We start from the raw sequence: 17,028 nt of genomic DNA on the forward strand, positions 1-17,028 counted from the left end.
TTCATCTGGCAGGACATTCTCTGTCTTGGTTGAAATAATTGTGAAGTTTATGACTTAAAAATTTAATCAGCCAGAAGTATATGCCTGAACTGTCAAATGAGCCTTGGAGCAAAACTGCTTATAAATCCATCCATTAGCAATTAATGACAGGACCCTCAGGGCACTTGCTTGGGACAAAGACCAAACTTGATGCATTCTAGTTAACTAACAGGGTATTGAGAACATGCTATGAGAAATTCAGAGATTAAAAAAAAAAAAACTAAAATTTGGTTATGTGGGAGTTCAGAAACTTGTTCTGTGAAGAAGAGGCTAAAAAATTTGACATTATTTAGTCAAGATGTGAGAAAGTGAAGAAAAGATGACTTGATCTGCTCTTTAGATGGGAGAATTTTGTAAGAGGGTTTGGATTGATTTTCCTATCTAGGGAAGACAAGCTTATAAGCATTAGGCTACTCCTCTATTTTTGTTCAGAGTACTTACACCACTAAAAGAAAGCGCTACATGATATTAAGAATTTTTAGCAATTGGCTAGAGAGGAAATTATGCAGTTCTTTTGCTAGAGATTATCCAGAGACAATAACTCTCTGCTTAGAATAAATAGAACATTTTGGGAGTAATGAAGACAGGACAGATAACTTTGGGAATCTTTTAATCCCAGATATTATGTATATTGTAGTAGAAAGGGAGTTATAGCCAAAGACAAGTATCAGTGTGATGGAAAAAGCTCAGCCTTTTTGGTAACTTGGAAGACAGTTTCACTTTAGAGACGCTCCTGAGGGCATTCTGTATTTTGACACTTGCCTTGTCTGTTAGAAGATGCTAGAACGATATCACTTAACCTTCTTCATGTAGATATTGACGTGCTTCCCGAATCACTATATTTTCTGACCAGAAACTATATATTTCACTTCGTAGATAATTTCTCTTGCTATTACATCTCTTGAGAAACATTGCCTAGTCTATGATGGGCAATGACCTTGTCCACTGGAAACCTTTCTCAGATCAACAGCTCCCTGTGTTTATGATTTCCAATTTAAAGGATTCCCCTGAGATGCTACATGTTTCCAATTTGTTCTCTATCCAAGTAGCACCTTCCTGAGGAACTGTCAGGATTAAATTAGTTAATCCATGTAAAGTTCTTAGAACTGCCTGGCACAGAATAAGCAATCAGTGAGTGGTAGCTGTTATTACTGTTCTTTCTCTATTTCATGTTTGACTTCTCTGTGCATGAACTGCTCAGTTCTGAGTAAGGAGGGGGTGGGTGAAGCAGGCCAGTTGGTTGGACCTACAGAGAACAAACGCGATCATGCAGAAAAATTATAGTAACTTCAAAGTATAGTTTTGGAAAATCTCTTTAAATCTAACCAACACACAATGGAAAATCCCTAAAGAACCAATCTAATTATTCAATTAAATGGAACGGTTATGCTGACTTTTACTACAGAAGGCGAGTATAATTTAGAAAATGGGGCATTTTAATTCTCTTTTGTTTTCCAATTAGCACAATTGCTCTAATAGGGAGTACTCATGCTTGAGTATATGTTCTTCCTGTATGTCCTCTGCACATAATTTCAGTCTCTCTCTCATCAAAAGCAGAAATCCTCACCTGTTGGCACAGAGGTTTCTGTATTACAGTGCCCGTGCTGCCCAGGTTATGGTCTCAGAGCACACATCTTCCTGCCATGGAAGCTGGCGTGAGCAGCACCGGCAGCCATGCCAGCTCCGCTTTCCCTGCCGGGTATAATTAGGATGCTGAAGGAACAGAGCTCTCACTTTTTTGCTGATGCCAGCTTACCACAACAAACCGCATGAGTTTACTCTTAGTTGAAAGTGGTAAAGAAAATGCTAAGAACATTCATTTTAATTGGTCAACATTATAGGGACTTTAGTGCCACTGTTTTATAGTCCTGTGTTTTAGACTTTTTTTCCTGCCACCAGCCATCAGCTTATTATGACAGATATTCTTATTTGCTTCCAATTATTCTTTTGACTACTGATTCTTATTTGCAAAACCTAAACCTATTTATTATTTTATTTGTAGAACAGCTTCATCTGCCCCAATATTTATTAAATTCTCTTTATAGAAGACTGACACTTTCACATTGGTGAGAAAGTATTTGTTCATCATATGGATCCCGAGACTGGGATTAATGGCAGACATTTTTTTTTCCCCCTTAAATGCTTGCTTTGATGCTAATGTTTCTTAGCAAAAAAAAAAAAAGACCATATGGGTAGGATGTGGTGGTGGTGGGATTGGTGGTGGAGATGGTGGTAGGAAGGGTTCTTTAATGTAACTAGACATGTTTTCTTCTGCCTTGATTGGATTTATTCCCCCTGAACTCTGGAAAATGTTTAATTTGTTACTCTAACATGAAAAAGGTTACATAAAATGTGAGAGAATGGTAAAAGAAGAAACATGTGTTTTTAAAAAAGCAAACTTACTATTCTTAAAAGTTTTGGGAGGATCCAGGAAGTTAGACACTCCTGAGAGAGAGAGAGAGAGAGAGAGAGAGAGAGAGAGAGAGAGAAAGAGAGAACTTTCACTTTTGCTTTCAATAAAAGCTGCTTACTTAGGGGTAGGGGCTGGAAAGAAACTGTTATGTCTTTTTTTTTTTTTTTTTTTTTGAGATCTGGTCTGGCTCTGTCTCCCCAGCTAGTGTGCAGTGGTGTCATCATAGCTCACAGCAACCTCAAACTGCTGGGCTCAAGTGATCCTCCAGCCTCAGCCTCCCAAGTAGCTGGCACTATGGGCACGTGCCACAACAGCCAGCTAATTTTTTAATTTTTTTTTTTTTTTTTTTGTAGAGACAGAGTCTCACTATTGCTCAGGCTGGTCTGGAATGCCTATCCTCAAGCAATCCTCCTGCCTCCACCTGCCAAAGTGCTAGGATTATAGACGTGAGCCACCATTCCCAGTATTGTCTTTAAATTAATTTGGAAGTTGTTATGCTTTTAAAAAACATTGAAAATCAAAAGGACCAAAATCAGAACTAAAAGAAAATAAATAAAAGTTGTTTCTAATTTTATGAAGGCTTGATTTTCTGGCTCAGGTACCAATTATTCCTCTGTAACACTCTCAGAGTAATTATGAGGCCGAGGATAATAACTACTATTATTTATTGGACATTTGTTCTAAGCCAGAAACTATGACCCATTGGCCAAATCCAGTCTTATGGGAACACAGCCATGCTCATTTGCTTATGTTGAGTAGTTGCAGCAGAGACTGTATGGCCCTGCAGAGTCTCAAATATTTACTATCTGGCCCTTTACTGAAAAAGTTTGCCAATCCTGGATTTAAGACAAGCGCTGTTCTTTACAACAATTGTGTCATTTTATCCTTACCACATCCCTAGGTCAGTTCCTTATCCTTCTTTTATAGATGATGAAATTGAGGCTTAAAGTTATTAAGTGGGTTGCCCAAGGATACCCAACTAAGTAGAGGAGTCTAGACTGGAAGCCGTGCTGTCTGATTATAGGGACCATGTTTTCCCTCTGTGCCCAGTTTCTTTGGCATTAGCCTTCAGAGAGGAGGCACATCTTGGTGGTTAAAGGTATAGAGGACTCTGAGGCCAGGTTGCTTAAATTCAAATGACATTGAGCAACAAATGACTTAACTTCTTTGTGCCTCAGAATACAAATGTTAGCAAATATTACGCTTAGGAACCTCTTTTTTGGTAGATGAGATTCTAAATCTCCAGCAATGCTTTTAAGCTTTCCAAAGACCTGACTTGACAAATTCCTACAGCATAACTGCAGTGCGAGACAGATAGCCCATATTTCAGAGGGCTGATGGCTTTCAGAAGGCAAAATCACGAGTTGGATGTTCACTTTTTGTCTATTAATTCTCAGGTCCTTCACAGACAGCAGTCTCAGCCAGCCAAGGAGAGCTCCCCTCCCAGAGAAGAAGCGCCTCCCCCACCTCCTCCGACTGAAGACAGTTGTGCCAAAAAGCCCCGGTCTCGCACAAAGATCTCCTTGGAAGCCCTGGGGATCCTGCAAAGCTTTATTCATGACGTAGGCCTGTACCCCGACCAGGAAGCCATCCACACTCTCTCAGCCCAGCTGGATCTCCCCAAACACACCATCATCAAGTTCTTCCAGAACCAGCGGTACCACGTGAAGCACCACGGGAAGCTGAAGGAGCACCTGGGCTCCGCGGTGGACGTGGCGGAGTATAAGGACGAGGAGCTGCTGACCGAGTCAGAGGAGAATGACAGCGAGGAAGGCTCCGAGGAGATGTACAAAGTGGAGGCCGAGGAGGAGAGCGCTGACAAAAGCAAGGCTGCGCCTGCCGAAATCGACCAGAGATAATGTGAACTCCTACCAGGCAAAGCAATACATCGGTCCAAGGATTTCCTGTTTTAGTGTCTTTAAAAAAAATTTTTTTTTGCTTTATTTTTGTCTTTTTGTGTCTGTTTGTTTTGTTTTTCTTACCCTTTTTGATATTTCTTTATTGCACAGGATACACCTATGACTGAGTAAGTTCAGTATTTCCGCATCAGACATCGCCTTGGCAAAGACACTAAAGTGTTACACTTTTACATTTGACTGGATCATAGTAATTATAATCACAGCAGACTCTGCCTTCGTTATCCTTGCACTTACAGAAGTTACATCGGGCAAGTTCCAGGATGAAAAGACCTACGAAATAAATGAAGGAAGCTACAAGTGTGTGTGTATATGTATATGTATATATCTCTATATTTACATATATATATTAAAATTGCATGGGACAGAGAACTTTACAATCCGAAAGAATAGACTGTGAAATGAGTTCTTAAAGAAAAGACTTGTTTATGTATTAAAAAAAACCACTTCACAGTGAGTCGCTTTGGCTTTTTGATAAACTGCGGCCTGCTCTCAGGGTGGGGTGACTATTTTTGAATTCCTATTTATTTTTTGTGTTTGTCCCTGATTTTTTTTTTTTAATTCTATGGCTTCCTATCTGGCAGCTTAATGGGTAATTTTTGAGGTATGTATTTAACAAAATAAATCAACACTGCCAAAAAAAAAAAAAAGAAAAAAAAAAGAAAGAAAGAAAAAAAGTAAAGTGAGAAGAAATCAGGGCACGTTAAAATAATACAAGTCAAATTACTCTTAAAGACACAATGCACACTTAAAATGACTCAATAAAATGACTCGATACATTCCGTTATTCAATTTGTCATTACTGTAGTGAACAGATGCATTTCTGTTGAATTCCAAATAAGTAAAACTGAAATTCAGTGCAGAGAAAACTTGTCCATTAGTGCAAGTCTTGATAAAATAACATTTTGACATTGGACGTATGGATTTCATAGTATAAGCCACATTTTGTTGTGAAATTTATTTACCTGCTTGTGGCTTCAAATCTTAAAATTAATAAGCCTGCTCATTTAAAAGTTGTTTGTTGCTGTTTTTTTTTTTTTTTGAATAGAAAATAGTTCTTCAATGTAATGTTAAGTTAGAAAATAAATTGCTGCCCAGTTAAAGGGGCTCCCTTTCAAATAAATCTCCATCCTTCCCTCTCCCAAAAGAAGTTTCTTATTTCTGTTTCACTTTGGGCTTCCTCTTCTTTGTACACATTCCATCCACCTAACTAAATATTTTCAGTCCCTGATCTCTCTCATCCCTTTTCCTGATATGGCAGCCCTAACAAGAACCTGTTTTTGAATCATTGTGCAGCTCCGGGCAATAGACTTCATGAAGCGATTTCAGTAGAATCACCTACTTGTCCTAAAAGGAAACATTGTTCCAGTTACCTACATAGCAATTACCTTACGTAAAGCAGAACTAATGCTGACTGGCTGTTTAGTGGGATGAGCATTAAAGCTGCAATCTACTATAGTTCCCCAAATCTCCTTCGGCTTCGTATCAGAAACACCAGTAGCATTACTTTCCACTTCTACTTAGAGTAATTGCAAGAGGAGACCTCACCTTCAGGACTGGCCTAGTGAACCTAATCCATGCTTTAAAATGGCCATTAAACAGTCCCACATGGTTGGATTTATTTTGAGTTGTGCTTTCATGCAACCTTGTCAAAGACCTCATGCAATATCACTTTGAAAGTTATTTTCTGTTTACTACACAAACATTGTAATATAACTGTTAATACTATTTATATATTTGAAAGGTATAAAAGGTAGGAGTTAAAAAAAACCTCTATGTGTAGATATTAACTCAGAACTTACAATATACAGGGAGAAGACATGTTGCAATACAAGCTAATTCTAGCTGCTCAGTAACCTCTGGAGTTTTTAAAGGGACATTTTCCTGTACTTTTTCAAATAATGATGTTTAAAAATTATCTTGACACGAGCGTCATATACTTTTGCAAAAGGATGGTTGTTTGTGGGTAAGCCCTGGGCCCATCCTTCCTATTTCTGTAGTATGCTGCAGCTTTAATCAGAAAGTCCATGGTTGCTGCTTCCTGATCTCCGAGTTACTCTTTCCAAATTGTCTTCTTACACTGTTGCTGAAGGTCATTCTGTACACGCAATGGAAACTGATTTTGCCAAGCTCTTACAAGGTGGTTCATCTATCGATGGCATCCGCATTTGGTATCTTTTACACTTCAACCAAAAATTTATTAGGTATTTTTCAATGCTAAGTCTTGCCTTTTATTTTTTAATTTCACTGCCAAGTTTGCAGTGGTTCTAAGTGAATCTGTGGGCATTTTAGCCTGTGGTCTTGCCAGATCTTTGCGAATTACAATGCATATATGTCTATTTATTCAATATCTGTCATATAATATCTATTTGGAAGAAGAAACTTTCTCTTGTAGTGCCTCTTGACAAAGCACAATTTCCCGCCTTTTTTTTTTTTTTTTGTGAAATGAAAAAAAACAAATTGTGTTTTATTGCGGTATCAACAATGTGAATAAGGATTAACATATTGTAAATGTTCTTTTTTTCCATGTAAATCAACTATCTTTGTTATCACTAAGTGATAATTAATTTTTAACTTATGTGCATTGTTAGGCTGTTAGAATTTTTTGGTTGTTAAAATAAACGCATTCAATAAATATGACTTCGTTTGTCAAGTATTTTACTGGGCATTGCCTTCTTTCCCATTTAATTTTTCATGCAGAGGAGACCTGGTGACTCTAGGAGAAATCTGTACCGTTATTTTAGAAACAAGACAGTGGTACCCACAATTACAGATGTTTGAGTCCTGTACAATGCATGGCTTTAATTGCACATGTGAATGTGTGTGTGTCTCTGTGTGTATATAAACACATGCATGCTCTCACATCCTGGAGTTGGCAACTGGGAGAGTCATTTATCCAATCGTTTTGTTGTATACAAACAAAACTAAATGTATAAAGATATATTTAAGGGCTGCTTCTTTATTTTCCTAGTGAATATTTTCTGTTTATAATTAAAAAACCACAAATGACTGCATGTCAGGAAACTTTTGGAGCACATATGTCCATGGTTAATGGACATAATAAAAGTCTTTTATATTTAGAGCTAGGGTACCATAATGTGTGCATAGAGGAATGCTGGAAGGATTGATGTATCTGAGAAATGTGTGAAAATGATTTTTTAGAAAGTGCTTACAATGGAAAAAATTGTTCAAAAGACTAAAGTTAATAAGGAAAGAGCAAGTGCTTCACTTCTTCAACTGGCAAAAAGAGTCAATTAAAAAGTGATTTTGTTTTCTTTTGACATTATATTTTTTCTGTTTTTTTTTTCCTTTTTTCATTTTCCTGCATTTTGTTTACATACAGATGTAACTTTCTTCAGTTTCACTTGCCCTTTTATCCATAGTGGTTAAGAGCCCATGGGCCGTGTAGATATGTTTCAAGGACAGTTAGTGGAAACTGGATGTTTGCAGAATGGCAGACAGCTCCAAAGCAGAGTACTAAAAGTTTTTAAAGAGCAACTAGAGGTTCAACACAGGATGAAAATGTTACCTATGTAAATGAACTCTGTGTTTAGGATAAAAAACTCAGAAGGAAAGCATTTGTGAGATAATTTTACTTTTAGCACAAGTAGCTTCCACCTTCACGAGGTTATATTTTTAGGGGTCAAACTTCGTCAGAGATAACAAACTCAAAAGTGGGAGGCTCTACCCACAGGTGAATTGGCTTCTGTCTAGAATGTGGTTTCTGTGCTGGTGACTTCTGTTTTTAAGAAAGAAAAGTAAGAAATTTCTTGACTAAAGAGAGAGTCATGTTATGGCATCTCAGACCCATCACTTCATGGGATGAATTTTTTCTTTTCTTTTCCCTTGAGAGGACATATTTTCATTTTCACTAATATTTATTTCCCTTTATGAAGAACTTTAAATAAAGATTAAAAATTCCCCACATTTTTTTCAAAAGGGCAATCATGCCATAATCAGACAGTAGCCATTTATTAAACATGTTCTCTATATCAGACAATTTGCTAGGAATTGCAGTGACAAAGGAAAATGTATGAGTTAGTGCTCTCCCCTCAGGGAGCTTATAATTTGTTGGAAAGGCATGATCCAGGAAAAATGAAAGTGGCATAAAAAGGTTGTCTTCAGACAGAGATTGATTTGTTTAATGGGTGGTACAAACACATAATATAAGTTAAGAGAAGGAAATAATGTGAGCTAGAATGATCTTGGAAGGTGGACATTTATGATTAGGTTTAGCTGCATATAATTGGGGTGGAAAAGCACAAGGTTAATAATGTCCCAAACAAGGTAAACGTTTATGTTTCTTACATGGAAGAAATTGCTAAGATGGCTTTGTGAAGTTGCCAGAGACTCACACTCCTTCCAGCTCACAGCTCCATGCTTCCCTGTGTTCATTCCTGTTCCCTCCAGATAACTTGATATCTGATGTATACGCTATGTTAGTAATTGTTATACTGTATTGTTTAGGGAAGAATGACAAGGAAAAACGTCTGTACATGTTCAGTACATGTACATGAACCATCCTTTTAAACAAATATTTTCAACCTGTAGTTGGTTGAATGCAAGAGAGGCTGGCAAATGTAGCTGTTCCATTAATTCCAGAGACAGGGAGAGAGTGGGTAATTGGAAGGCAGCTAACAGCCTCTGCCACAGAAGGTATTGATAAGATGTTGAAAATAACAGATAAGAAGAGGATAAGTGAAGAGGCACGTTTGTCCTGCTGCTACTCCCTGTACCTTGCACCTCTTCCTTCTCACCCTGAGTTCATTCCTGGCTAACTTTAAGGATAAGTCCAAGCATCACTTCTTCCAGGAAGCCCTTCCTGACCTGCTCTGCCAGTGCGATACAAATCTCCCTAAGCGCATGTAGCTCCCAGCGCATTACACTGTGGCAGAGCTCGTGGCATATTGTGGTTACTGTGTTAAATGTCTAATCCCCCTGAGCCCTTGAGACCTGCAGCTGAATCCCAGTCACCAGGTTTCCTAGCACCTAGGACAGTGCCTAACATACTGTCTTAGTGCTAGTAACATACTGTCCTAGTGCTCCTTTTGAGCACTCAAAAATATGCTTTCTGATTGAATGTTTGTTGAATATGTGAAAAAGCCATGTATTCAAAGACATAGAGTCAGAGAAGCAGAAGGCGTACTGGGGCAGTGAGCAGGCAGGCTGTGCCTCCGGAGGGGCAGCAGGAAGGAATGTCACACTGATGGAGCCTCTCCTGGGTTCTTCATTCCTTTATGCCCTTGCAATCACTCCTCTCCAGTGTTGTCAGTTAGCAGGAGAGAGAGGAGGTTGCCTAACTCAAGATCTCGAGGTGGGTTTATGCCTCTTTTTCACATGCCTAGTCAATTATTCAGGACATGTGCTTTGGGTTCATTTAATCTTTTACGATGTCTAGATCATTACAAATAGTAAAAAGTGGAAAATTGATAAAAACCATGGAGTCAGGAAAACAAATTTTGGTAGAAGTTAAATTTTTTCCAAATTCTTAATATACTTGTAAAATAAAGTACAAAAAGCCAAACCTATTCCTAAAACGATCCACCTTTAAGACCATTATAGCTCACAGATAACTGTTACTTCCTCCTCCAAATTCATAGCACTTGTCTGTACCACTCATTGAACAAATAAAGCAGTGTTTGGAGACAGCCCTTGTGTAGCAATTTCACATCTCCTGAGTTTATGTTATGGACTTTGGTGACTTTACTTGGCAGATGATATTAATAAGAAAAAGCCCTAAACTTCTAAGTGAGTATAGAGCCAGAATATTTGAGTTCTGATGGTGGCGCCACCATTTCCTGGTTGTAATGTTGGGCAAATCACATCTTTGAGCCTAATGTTCCTCATCTAAAAACCAGGGATGATAAATACGTTCCCAGTGACTCTCGCAGGGTTATGGAGAATCCAATGGAAGAGGATGCTTTGGCATCAGAAATTGCCAAATAGTGATCTAACATTCATTTTAATTAATTTTATTTATTCACTTTCAGGAATCCTGATAAAGCAACATTTAAGCTTTTATAACGTTACTGCAGACATTTAATTAAGGTTTGTGGTGTGACAATAGGAATGCCATGATCAACTCAAATAATCTATTCAACAAATATATTTGTTGCTTACCAATTATGGCCTTGATTTTTAATGCAGACTCAAAACAGTTCTGAATACATTTAAGTTGATTAATATTTGAGATTTTTGTCATCTACAATCCCAGAGGATGCCAGTTCAAGGAACCCTGGGAGTGTCGCTAAATACATTGGTTTATGTCTGAAATGCTTACCATTACAAAGTGAGCAATATGGAGTGGGCACATTTTGCTTTACTTCTAGATTCTACTCATCTTTCCAAAATGAGTGGAGAAGGATAAACTCTAGCGTACTGCCTGAGAGCTAATTAAGAAAGATTTGGGCAACAGCTCAGCAGGGTTGGGGTTGGGGTGGGACTCTTTAAGGGCAATGGCAAGGCCTGAAGTCTTTGCATTGGGCCACGCAGAGGATAGGGGTGGGCAGGTGGAGGTGACACAGGAGCCTGTGGGGATAGGTGTGGCAGACAATGTGTCCTCTGGATGAGCATATCCAGGACTGGCATATTGAGTCAGAGACAGAAACAAACAAAGAAAGGTGCCATGAGGGACAGGTGATTTGGAATCCTGTGAATGCAATCTTGCTAGGAAATAATAGAGCCAAGATCTACGGCCAAGTCTGCAGGACTCCAAAGCTTTCATTTTTCTCCCCAGTAACCCACCACCTCTCTTTCTGTATCCTGGGATGTCCCAGGAAGACTGTATGATCTGAGCATCAATTTACTGGCCAGCATATTTTATACAAGGTGATTATTTGACCTCTCTTAACACACTTTTTCATAATCTTGTCCAAGTATAACATTTCTGATGGAGTTTTGTTCTGAAGAAAAAACATTTAAAAAAAAAAAAAGATGATGCTATGCTAGTATAACTGTCCCAGAAGAATCTAGAAGTAGTTTGTTTCGTGACATTTTAAAAGGTTTCAAGTGTTACCTTCACATATAAGAAATAATTACAAAAATATTCCATTAGCAATGTAATAAATAGTGCAGAGCAATGATTAATTAAAGAGGTAACTATAATTTATTCACAACCCATTAACAAGCATAATCCCATTAAACACAAAATAGCACACACTCAGGGAGTCCTGGGAAACTTCATAGCAACTTTAGATTGAGCAGTCCTAGGAACCTACCCTTAAGGAAAAGTTAATGAAAAAAATCTTTAAGACTTTTTGTGTTAAGTTGATTATGTGAGGAGGCAGTGAACTATTCTAGTACCTATTTATTACTAATTTTGCAGCTTAACTAAGCTACTTTTTTTCTTTCTTCCTTTCTTTTTTTTCTTTCTTTTTTTCTCTTTCTTTTCTTTTATTTTTTTATTTGTTTTATTTCAGCATATTATGGGGGTACAAATGTTTAGGTTACATATATTTCCTTTGCCCCACCTGAGTCAGAGCCTCAAGCATGTCCATCCCCCAGACGGTGTGTACTGCACGCATTAGGTGTGAATATACCCATCCCCTCGTCCCCCCTCCCATCTGGCCAACACCTGATGAATGTTATTACTATATGGCCACTTAAGTGTTGATCAGTTAATACCAGTTTGATAGTGAGTACATGTGGTGCTTGTTTTTCCATTCTTGTGATACTTCACTTAGTAGAATGGGCTCCAGCTCTGTCCAGGATAATACAAGAAGTGCTAGATCACCATAGTTTTCTGTGGCTGAGTAGAACTCCATGGTATACATATACCACATTTAATTAATCATTCATGTATTGATGGGCACTTGGGTTGTTTCCACATCTTTGCAATTGTGAATTGTGGAATCTATTTAACTAAGGAGGCAAAAGACCTCTACAGGGAGAACTATGAAACACCAAGGAAGGAAATAGCAGAGGACATAAACAGGTAGAAAACCATATCATGCTCATGGGTTAGCAGAGTCAATATTGTTAAAATGTCTATACTACCCAAAGTGATCTACAGATTCAATGCAATCCCTATTAAAATACCAACACAATTTTTCACAAATCTAGAAAAAAATAATTCTATGCTTCTTACGGAACCATACAAGACCCCATATAGAAAAATCAATCTTAAGCAAAAAGAACAAATTGAGAGGCATCAATTTACCAGACTTCAAGCTATACCACAAGGCTATAGTAACTAAAATAGCATGCTACTGGCACAAGAACAGAGACATAGACCAATGGAACAGAACTGAGAAGCCAGATATAAAACCCTCCTCATGTAGTCATCTAATCTTTGACAAAGCAGACAAAAACATACACTGAGGAAAAGAATCCTTATTCAATAAATGGTGCTGGGGAAAATTGGATAGCCACGTGTAGAAGACTGAAACAGGATCTGCACCTCTCACAAAAATCAACTCACGGTGGATAACAGACTTAAACCTAAGGATGAAACTATAAGAATTCTAGAAGAAAATGTTAGAAAAACTTACAGACATTGATCTAGGGAAAGAATTTATGAAGAAGACACAAAAGGCAATCACAGCAACAGCAAAAATGAATAAATGGGACCTGATCAAATTAAAAAGCTTCTGCACAGCCAAGGAAAGTATCACAAGAGCAAGCAGATAACCTACGGAATCGGAGAAAATATTCACAAATGCTACACATCTGATAAAGGGTTGATAACTAGAATCTATATAGAACTCAAAAGAATCAACAAGAAAAAAATCAAACAACCCTGTCAAAAAGTAGGCAAAGGACAGGAACAGAAATTTTTCAAAAGAATACAGAAGAATGGCCAACAAACATATGAAAAAAATGCTCAACATCTCTAATCATCAGGGAAATGCAAATCAAAACCACAATAAGATATCACTTAACTCCAGTGAGAATGGCCTTTATCAAAAAGTCCCATAACAACAAATGTTGGCATGGATGCGGAGAGACAGGAACACTTATACACTGCTGGTGGGACTGCAAACAAGTGCAACCTCTGTGGAAAGCAATATGGAGATACCTTAAAGAGATACAAGTAGACCTACCATTTGATCCAGCAATCCCATTATTGGGCACCTGCCCAAAAGAACAAAAGACATTCTATGACAAAGATACTTGCAACCGAATGTTTATAGCAGCACAATTCACAATTGCAAAGATGTGGAAACAACCCAAGTGCCCATCAATACATGAGTGGATTAATAAAATGTGGTATATGTATACCATGGAGTACTACTCAGCTGTAAGAAACAATGGTGATATAGCACCTCTTGTATATTCCTGGAAAGAGTTGGAACCCATTCTACTAAGTGAAGTATCCCAAGAATGGAAGAATAAGCACCATATGTACTCACCATCTAATTGGTTTCACTGATCATCACCTAAGAGCACATTTAGGAATAACATTGATCGGGTATTGGGCAGATGTGGGTGGGGGAGGGGATGGGTGGATACATACATAATGAGTGCGATGCGCACCGTCTATGGGGTGGACACATTTGAAGCTCTGACTCGGTCTGGTGGGGGGCAAGGGCAATATACGTAACCTAAACTTTTGTAACCCCACAATGTGCTGAAATAAGAATAAAAAATAAAATTAAATTAAAAAAAATCACCTTCTCCATGAAAACTACTCTGACTGCCCTATTTAAAATTGCAAACTGACCCTACTCCTGCCTTCTGAATCCCTTTTATCTTGTTCTACTGTTTTTTTTTTCCCCAAAGCTTCTAAAATACTCTGATTTACTCGTTTTTCATGTTTTTATTTATTGTTGGCTCCCTCACCCCAGTGATAACAGCAGGGTGCAACCCCTCCTGACTTTTTAACCAATAAATGTCTGATGAATGGAGTACATTTCAAAGCGATTTCCTTCTAGTTGGATTTTGAAATTTTACCAATTTCATTCGACATTAAGAGTTTAAATTGCCTTCTAGATATGAACTTCATCTGAATATTTTTCTAATGCATGATCGAGGTACTTGAGGTATAAGTCTCTTGGCCTCAAGAACCTCTGCGGCTGACATTTGTCAACCCCACTTTTGGGTAATTCATAGTCTGTGATTCTGTGTTGACCTGGAAGATAGAATCACTGAACCATGGATTTTGTTATCTTGTACATCCTTTTATTCAAAGCACAAATCCCTTTTCAGGCGTCCTTGGCTGGAGGCCATGTAGTCCTTGTTCCTCCATGACCAGGAACTTGTGAGTTTGGGACTCAGTCCATTCCACTTTTGGTAGATTCTACCTTCCCTTAACTATTATTGACGCCATCCAAAACTACATTGGCTCTTCTAGTAACCACCTCACATGTTTAGGCTTATGTTGAATTTTGACCACTAAATCCCATAAGTTCTTAGGTTCGTTTTATTAATCATGTGATATAGCTACTAAGAGTGCTTATGTCACTTCAGACTGCGTGAATAGAGATATACAGCTTAAATCAGGGGAGGTGATCATACTGTACTCTTCAGTACTAATCAGGCCACACTGCAGCATTGTTTTTAGTTCTTGATGACACGTTTTGGAAGGATATTGATAAATTGAGGTACATTGAAAAGCCAGAGGGTAACTAGGATGTTGAAGGGCATAGAAAGTTAATCTCCTATTAATTTTTTATACTTAATCATTTTATCATTTGTCAACCAACAAACCAAATTCACGAAATATCTATTGTATTGAAGTCAATGTGAAGGAAATAAATCTGTTGACAACAACAGAACCAAATATAACTGATTAATCCAAAAAAAATTTACTAAAAGTTATTAGAATTCTCAGAGAATTTTGGGAGAGTCAGAGAATCAAGTTTAGAGGTTAGGATCAATGTCCAAGATGACTTCAGGGGAGACTTCACTGTGGCACCAGGGGCCACAGGACTCAGAATGTGGTCCCCTGCTCTGGGGCACTGAATGCCACCTCCAGAACCTCCACCCCTGCTGCTTCTGAAGGCTGGATGGCTTTGCTATTGCCCTTAATAGAATGGAGCCCACGTGGTGCATGTTTCTTTATTCCATTCCCTTCCAAATTGAAGTCTCCTGCATGTGTAACTGATTGAACAGGTGTAAGTCATAGGCAAGGAAGGCTGGGAAAATGAATTTCTGTCTTCTGTCTTGTGAAAATATGGACTAATAGGTGGCAAATCTCTAAGTATAGAAACAATAGTCATAGGTGCTCAGGGCCCCAAAGCATGCCAAATGCACTAGACTGTGAACTCTTTGAGAAACGATACTATGTCTTATTAAAACAATATAGTATTTGTGTTGAAATCAGAAAGATTTGGTATTTATCTGGAAGTAGATCTACTCTACTTCCTAGATTTCTGTGATTTAGGGCCGTTATTTAGGTGGGATCTTAGTTGCCACATTTATAAAAAGGAGAAGCTAATACCTGCCTTGTAGTATTTGTGTGTGTGTGTGTGTGTGTGTGTGTGCGCGCATGCATGAAAGAGAGAATTATGTTTAAAGCACAGTGCCTGCCTATAAATGATGGTTTTCCTGCAATATCTTTATATTCTTATTACCAAAGATGATTTCTGGTACAAAGCATTCACTTCTTTTAAAATGTGGGAATGTTTGTTGAAATCATGGTATTTGCCTTTGAGAAAAATATGTCAGTGGGTAGGTAATATGGAAACAAAAAACACACCAAAATACAAGGTAGAATAACGTAGATCCATATTGGATGGGGAGATAAGTGTCCTCCAAAGTACTGATGCCTGCTTTTATTAGCAGAAATTACGGACGGACTCAAAACAAGACAACCCCAATATCTTATTCCTGTAAGAGTGACTCAGTGTGAACTTGATCAAGGGTAAATCACTTTCATCAATCATTCTTCTATATTCAGTTGGACACTACTAAATATTTCCAGATGGCAGACCAACTCATTAGATTATCTGGGAGAATACATTTTGTAGCTAATTCCACTGTGGGTAAGCTTCAAGTTGGGATGTTTAACATCAGAAGGATCATCAAAACATAAGAGAAACTTCTCTACATCAGAGACAGTTTACAGGTAACACTGCTTTGAAAACCTATGTACTTAGACAATGGATCAATGGGGTTTTAACTAATTATATCTGCAGGCTTGCACATATCCAAAGTTGCTTCCTGCAGATAGCCTTGGGGCCCAGTTATTATGACAATGAGGAGACCTACTGCATTGGGAAGATCGGGGAGGCTTTGTGATCTTCAGCACCATCATAGAACAAGATGCTTATGCCACGCCCCCATCAGCAAGTATGATTCTCACTATCTGCTACTTTGGGAAATGCTATTTTGTGAAGATAGTCCATAGCTGCCATTGCTAGCCATTGGGACTTAATGGGCCAGTAACAGACACACCTCAGACTTGGGGGCCAACAAAGAGTTATCAAATTCATATTGGCAAATAAAGACATTCAACAAGCAATACTAAATATAAAACTACCATCTTCTCTACTATCAGTACATTAAAGAAAGGACCTTGAACTCCTCCCAAAAGTGGAAAGACAATCTTAGAATAAAGCATGGTCCTATCCAAGTGAGGAAAGTTAACTACTGTGCCATGAAAATGTATATGTCTTACTCTTTTCTTATTCCTTTTTCTGGGGAGCAGTAAAAACTCTATCATCGCCCAGAAGTTGACTGCAGATGACATTTAGAAACAGCTAGTCTGAGGACTAGAGG

General features: G+C 38.2%; 1 protein-coding gene across 1 annotated transcript in view; it reads left to right on the forward strand.

Moving 5' to 3' along the window:
- Nucleotides 1-4,571, forward strand: part of SATB2 (SATB homeobox 2) — a 173,546-nt gene extending 168,975 nt beyond the window's left edge. Inside the window, exon 11 of the mRNA XM_045559955.1 lies at nt 3,850-4,571. Within this exon, the coding sequence (XP_045415911.1) occupies nt 3,850-4,311 (462 nt within the window). The 3' untranslated portion in view covers nt 4,312-4,571. The remainder of the gene's footprint in view (nt 1-3,849) is intronic.
- Nucleotides 4,572-17,028: the final 12,457 nt, after the last annotated feature.

This window comes from Lemur catta, chromosome 8 (genome assembly GCF_020740605.2).
Source record: "Lemur catta isolate mLemCat1 chromosome 8, mLemCat1.pri, whole genome shotgun sequence".
NCBI lineage: Eukaryota > Metazoa > Chordata > Mammalia > Primates > Lemuridae > Lemur > Lemur catta.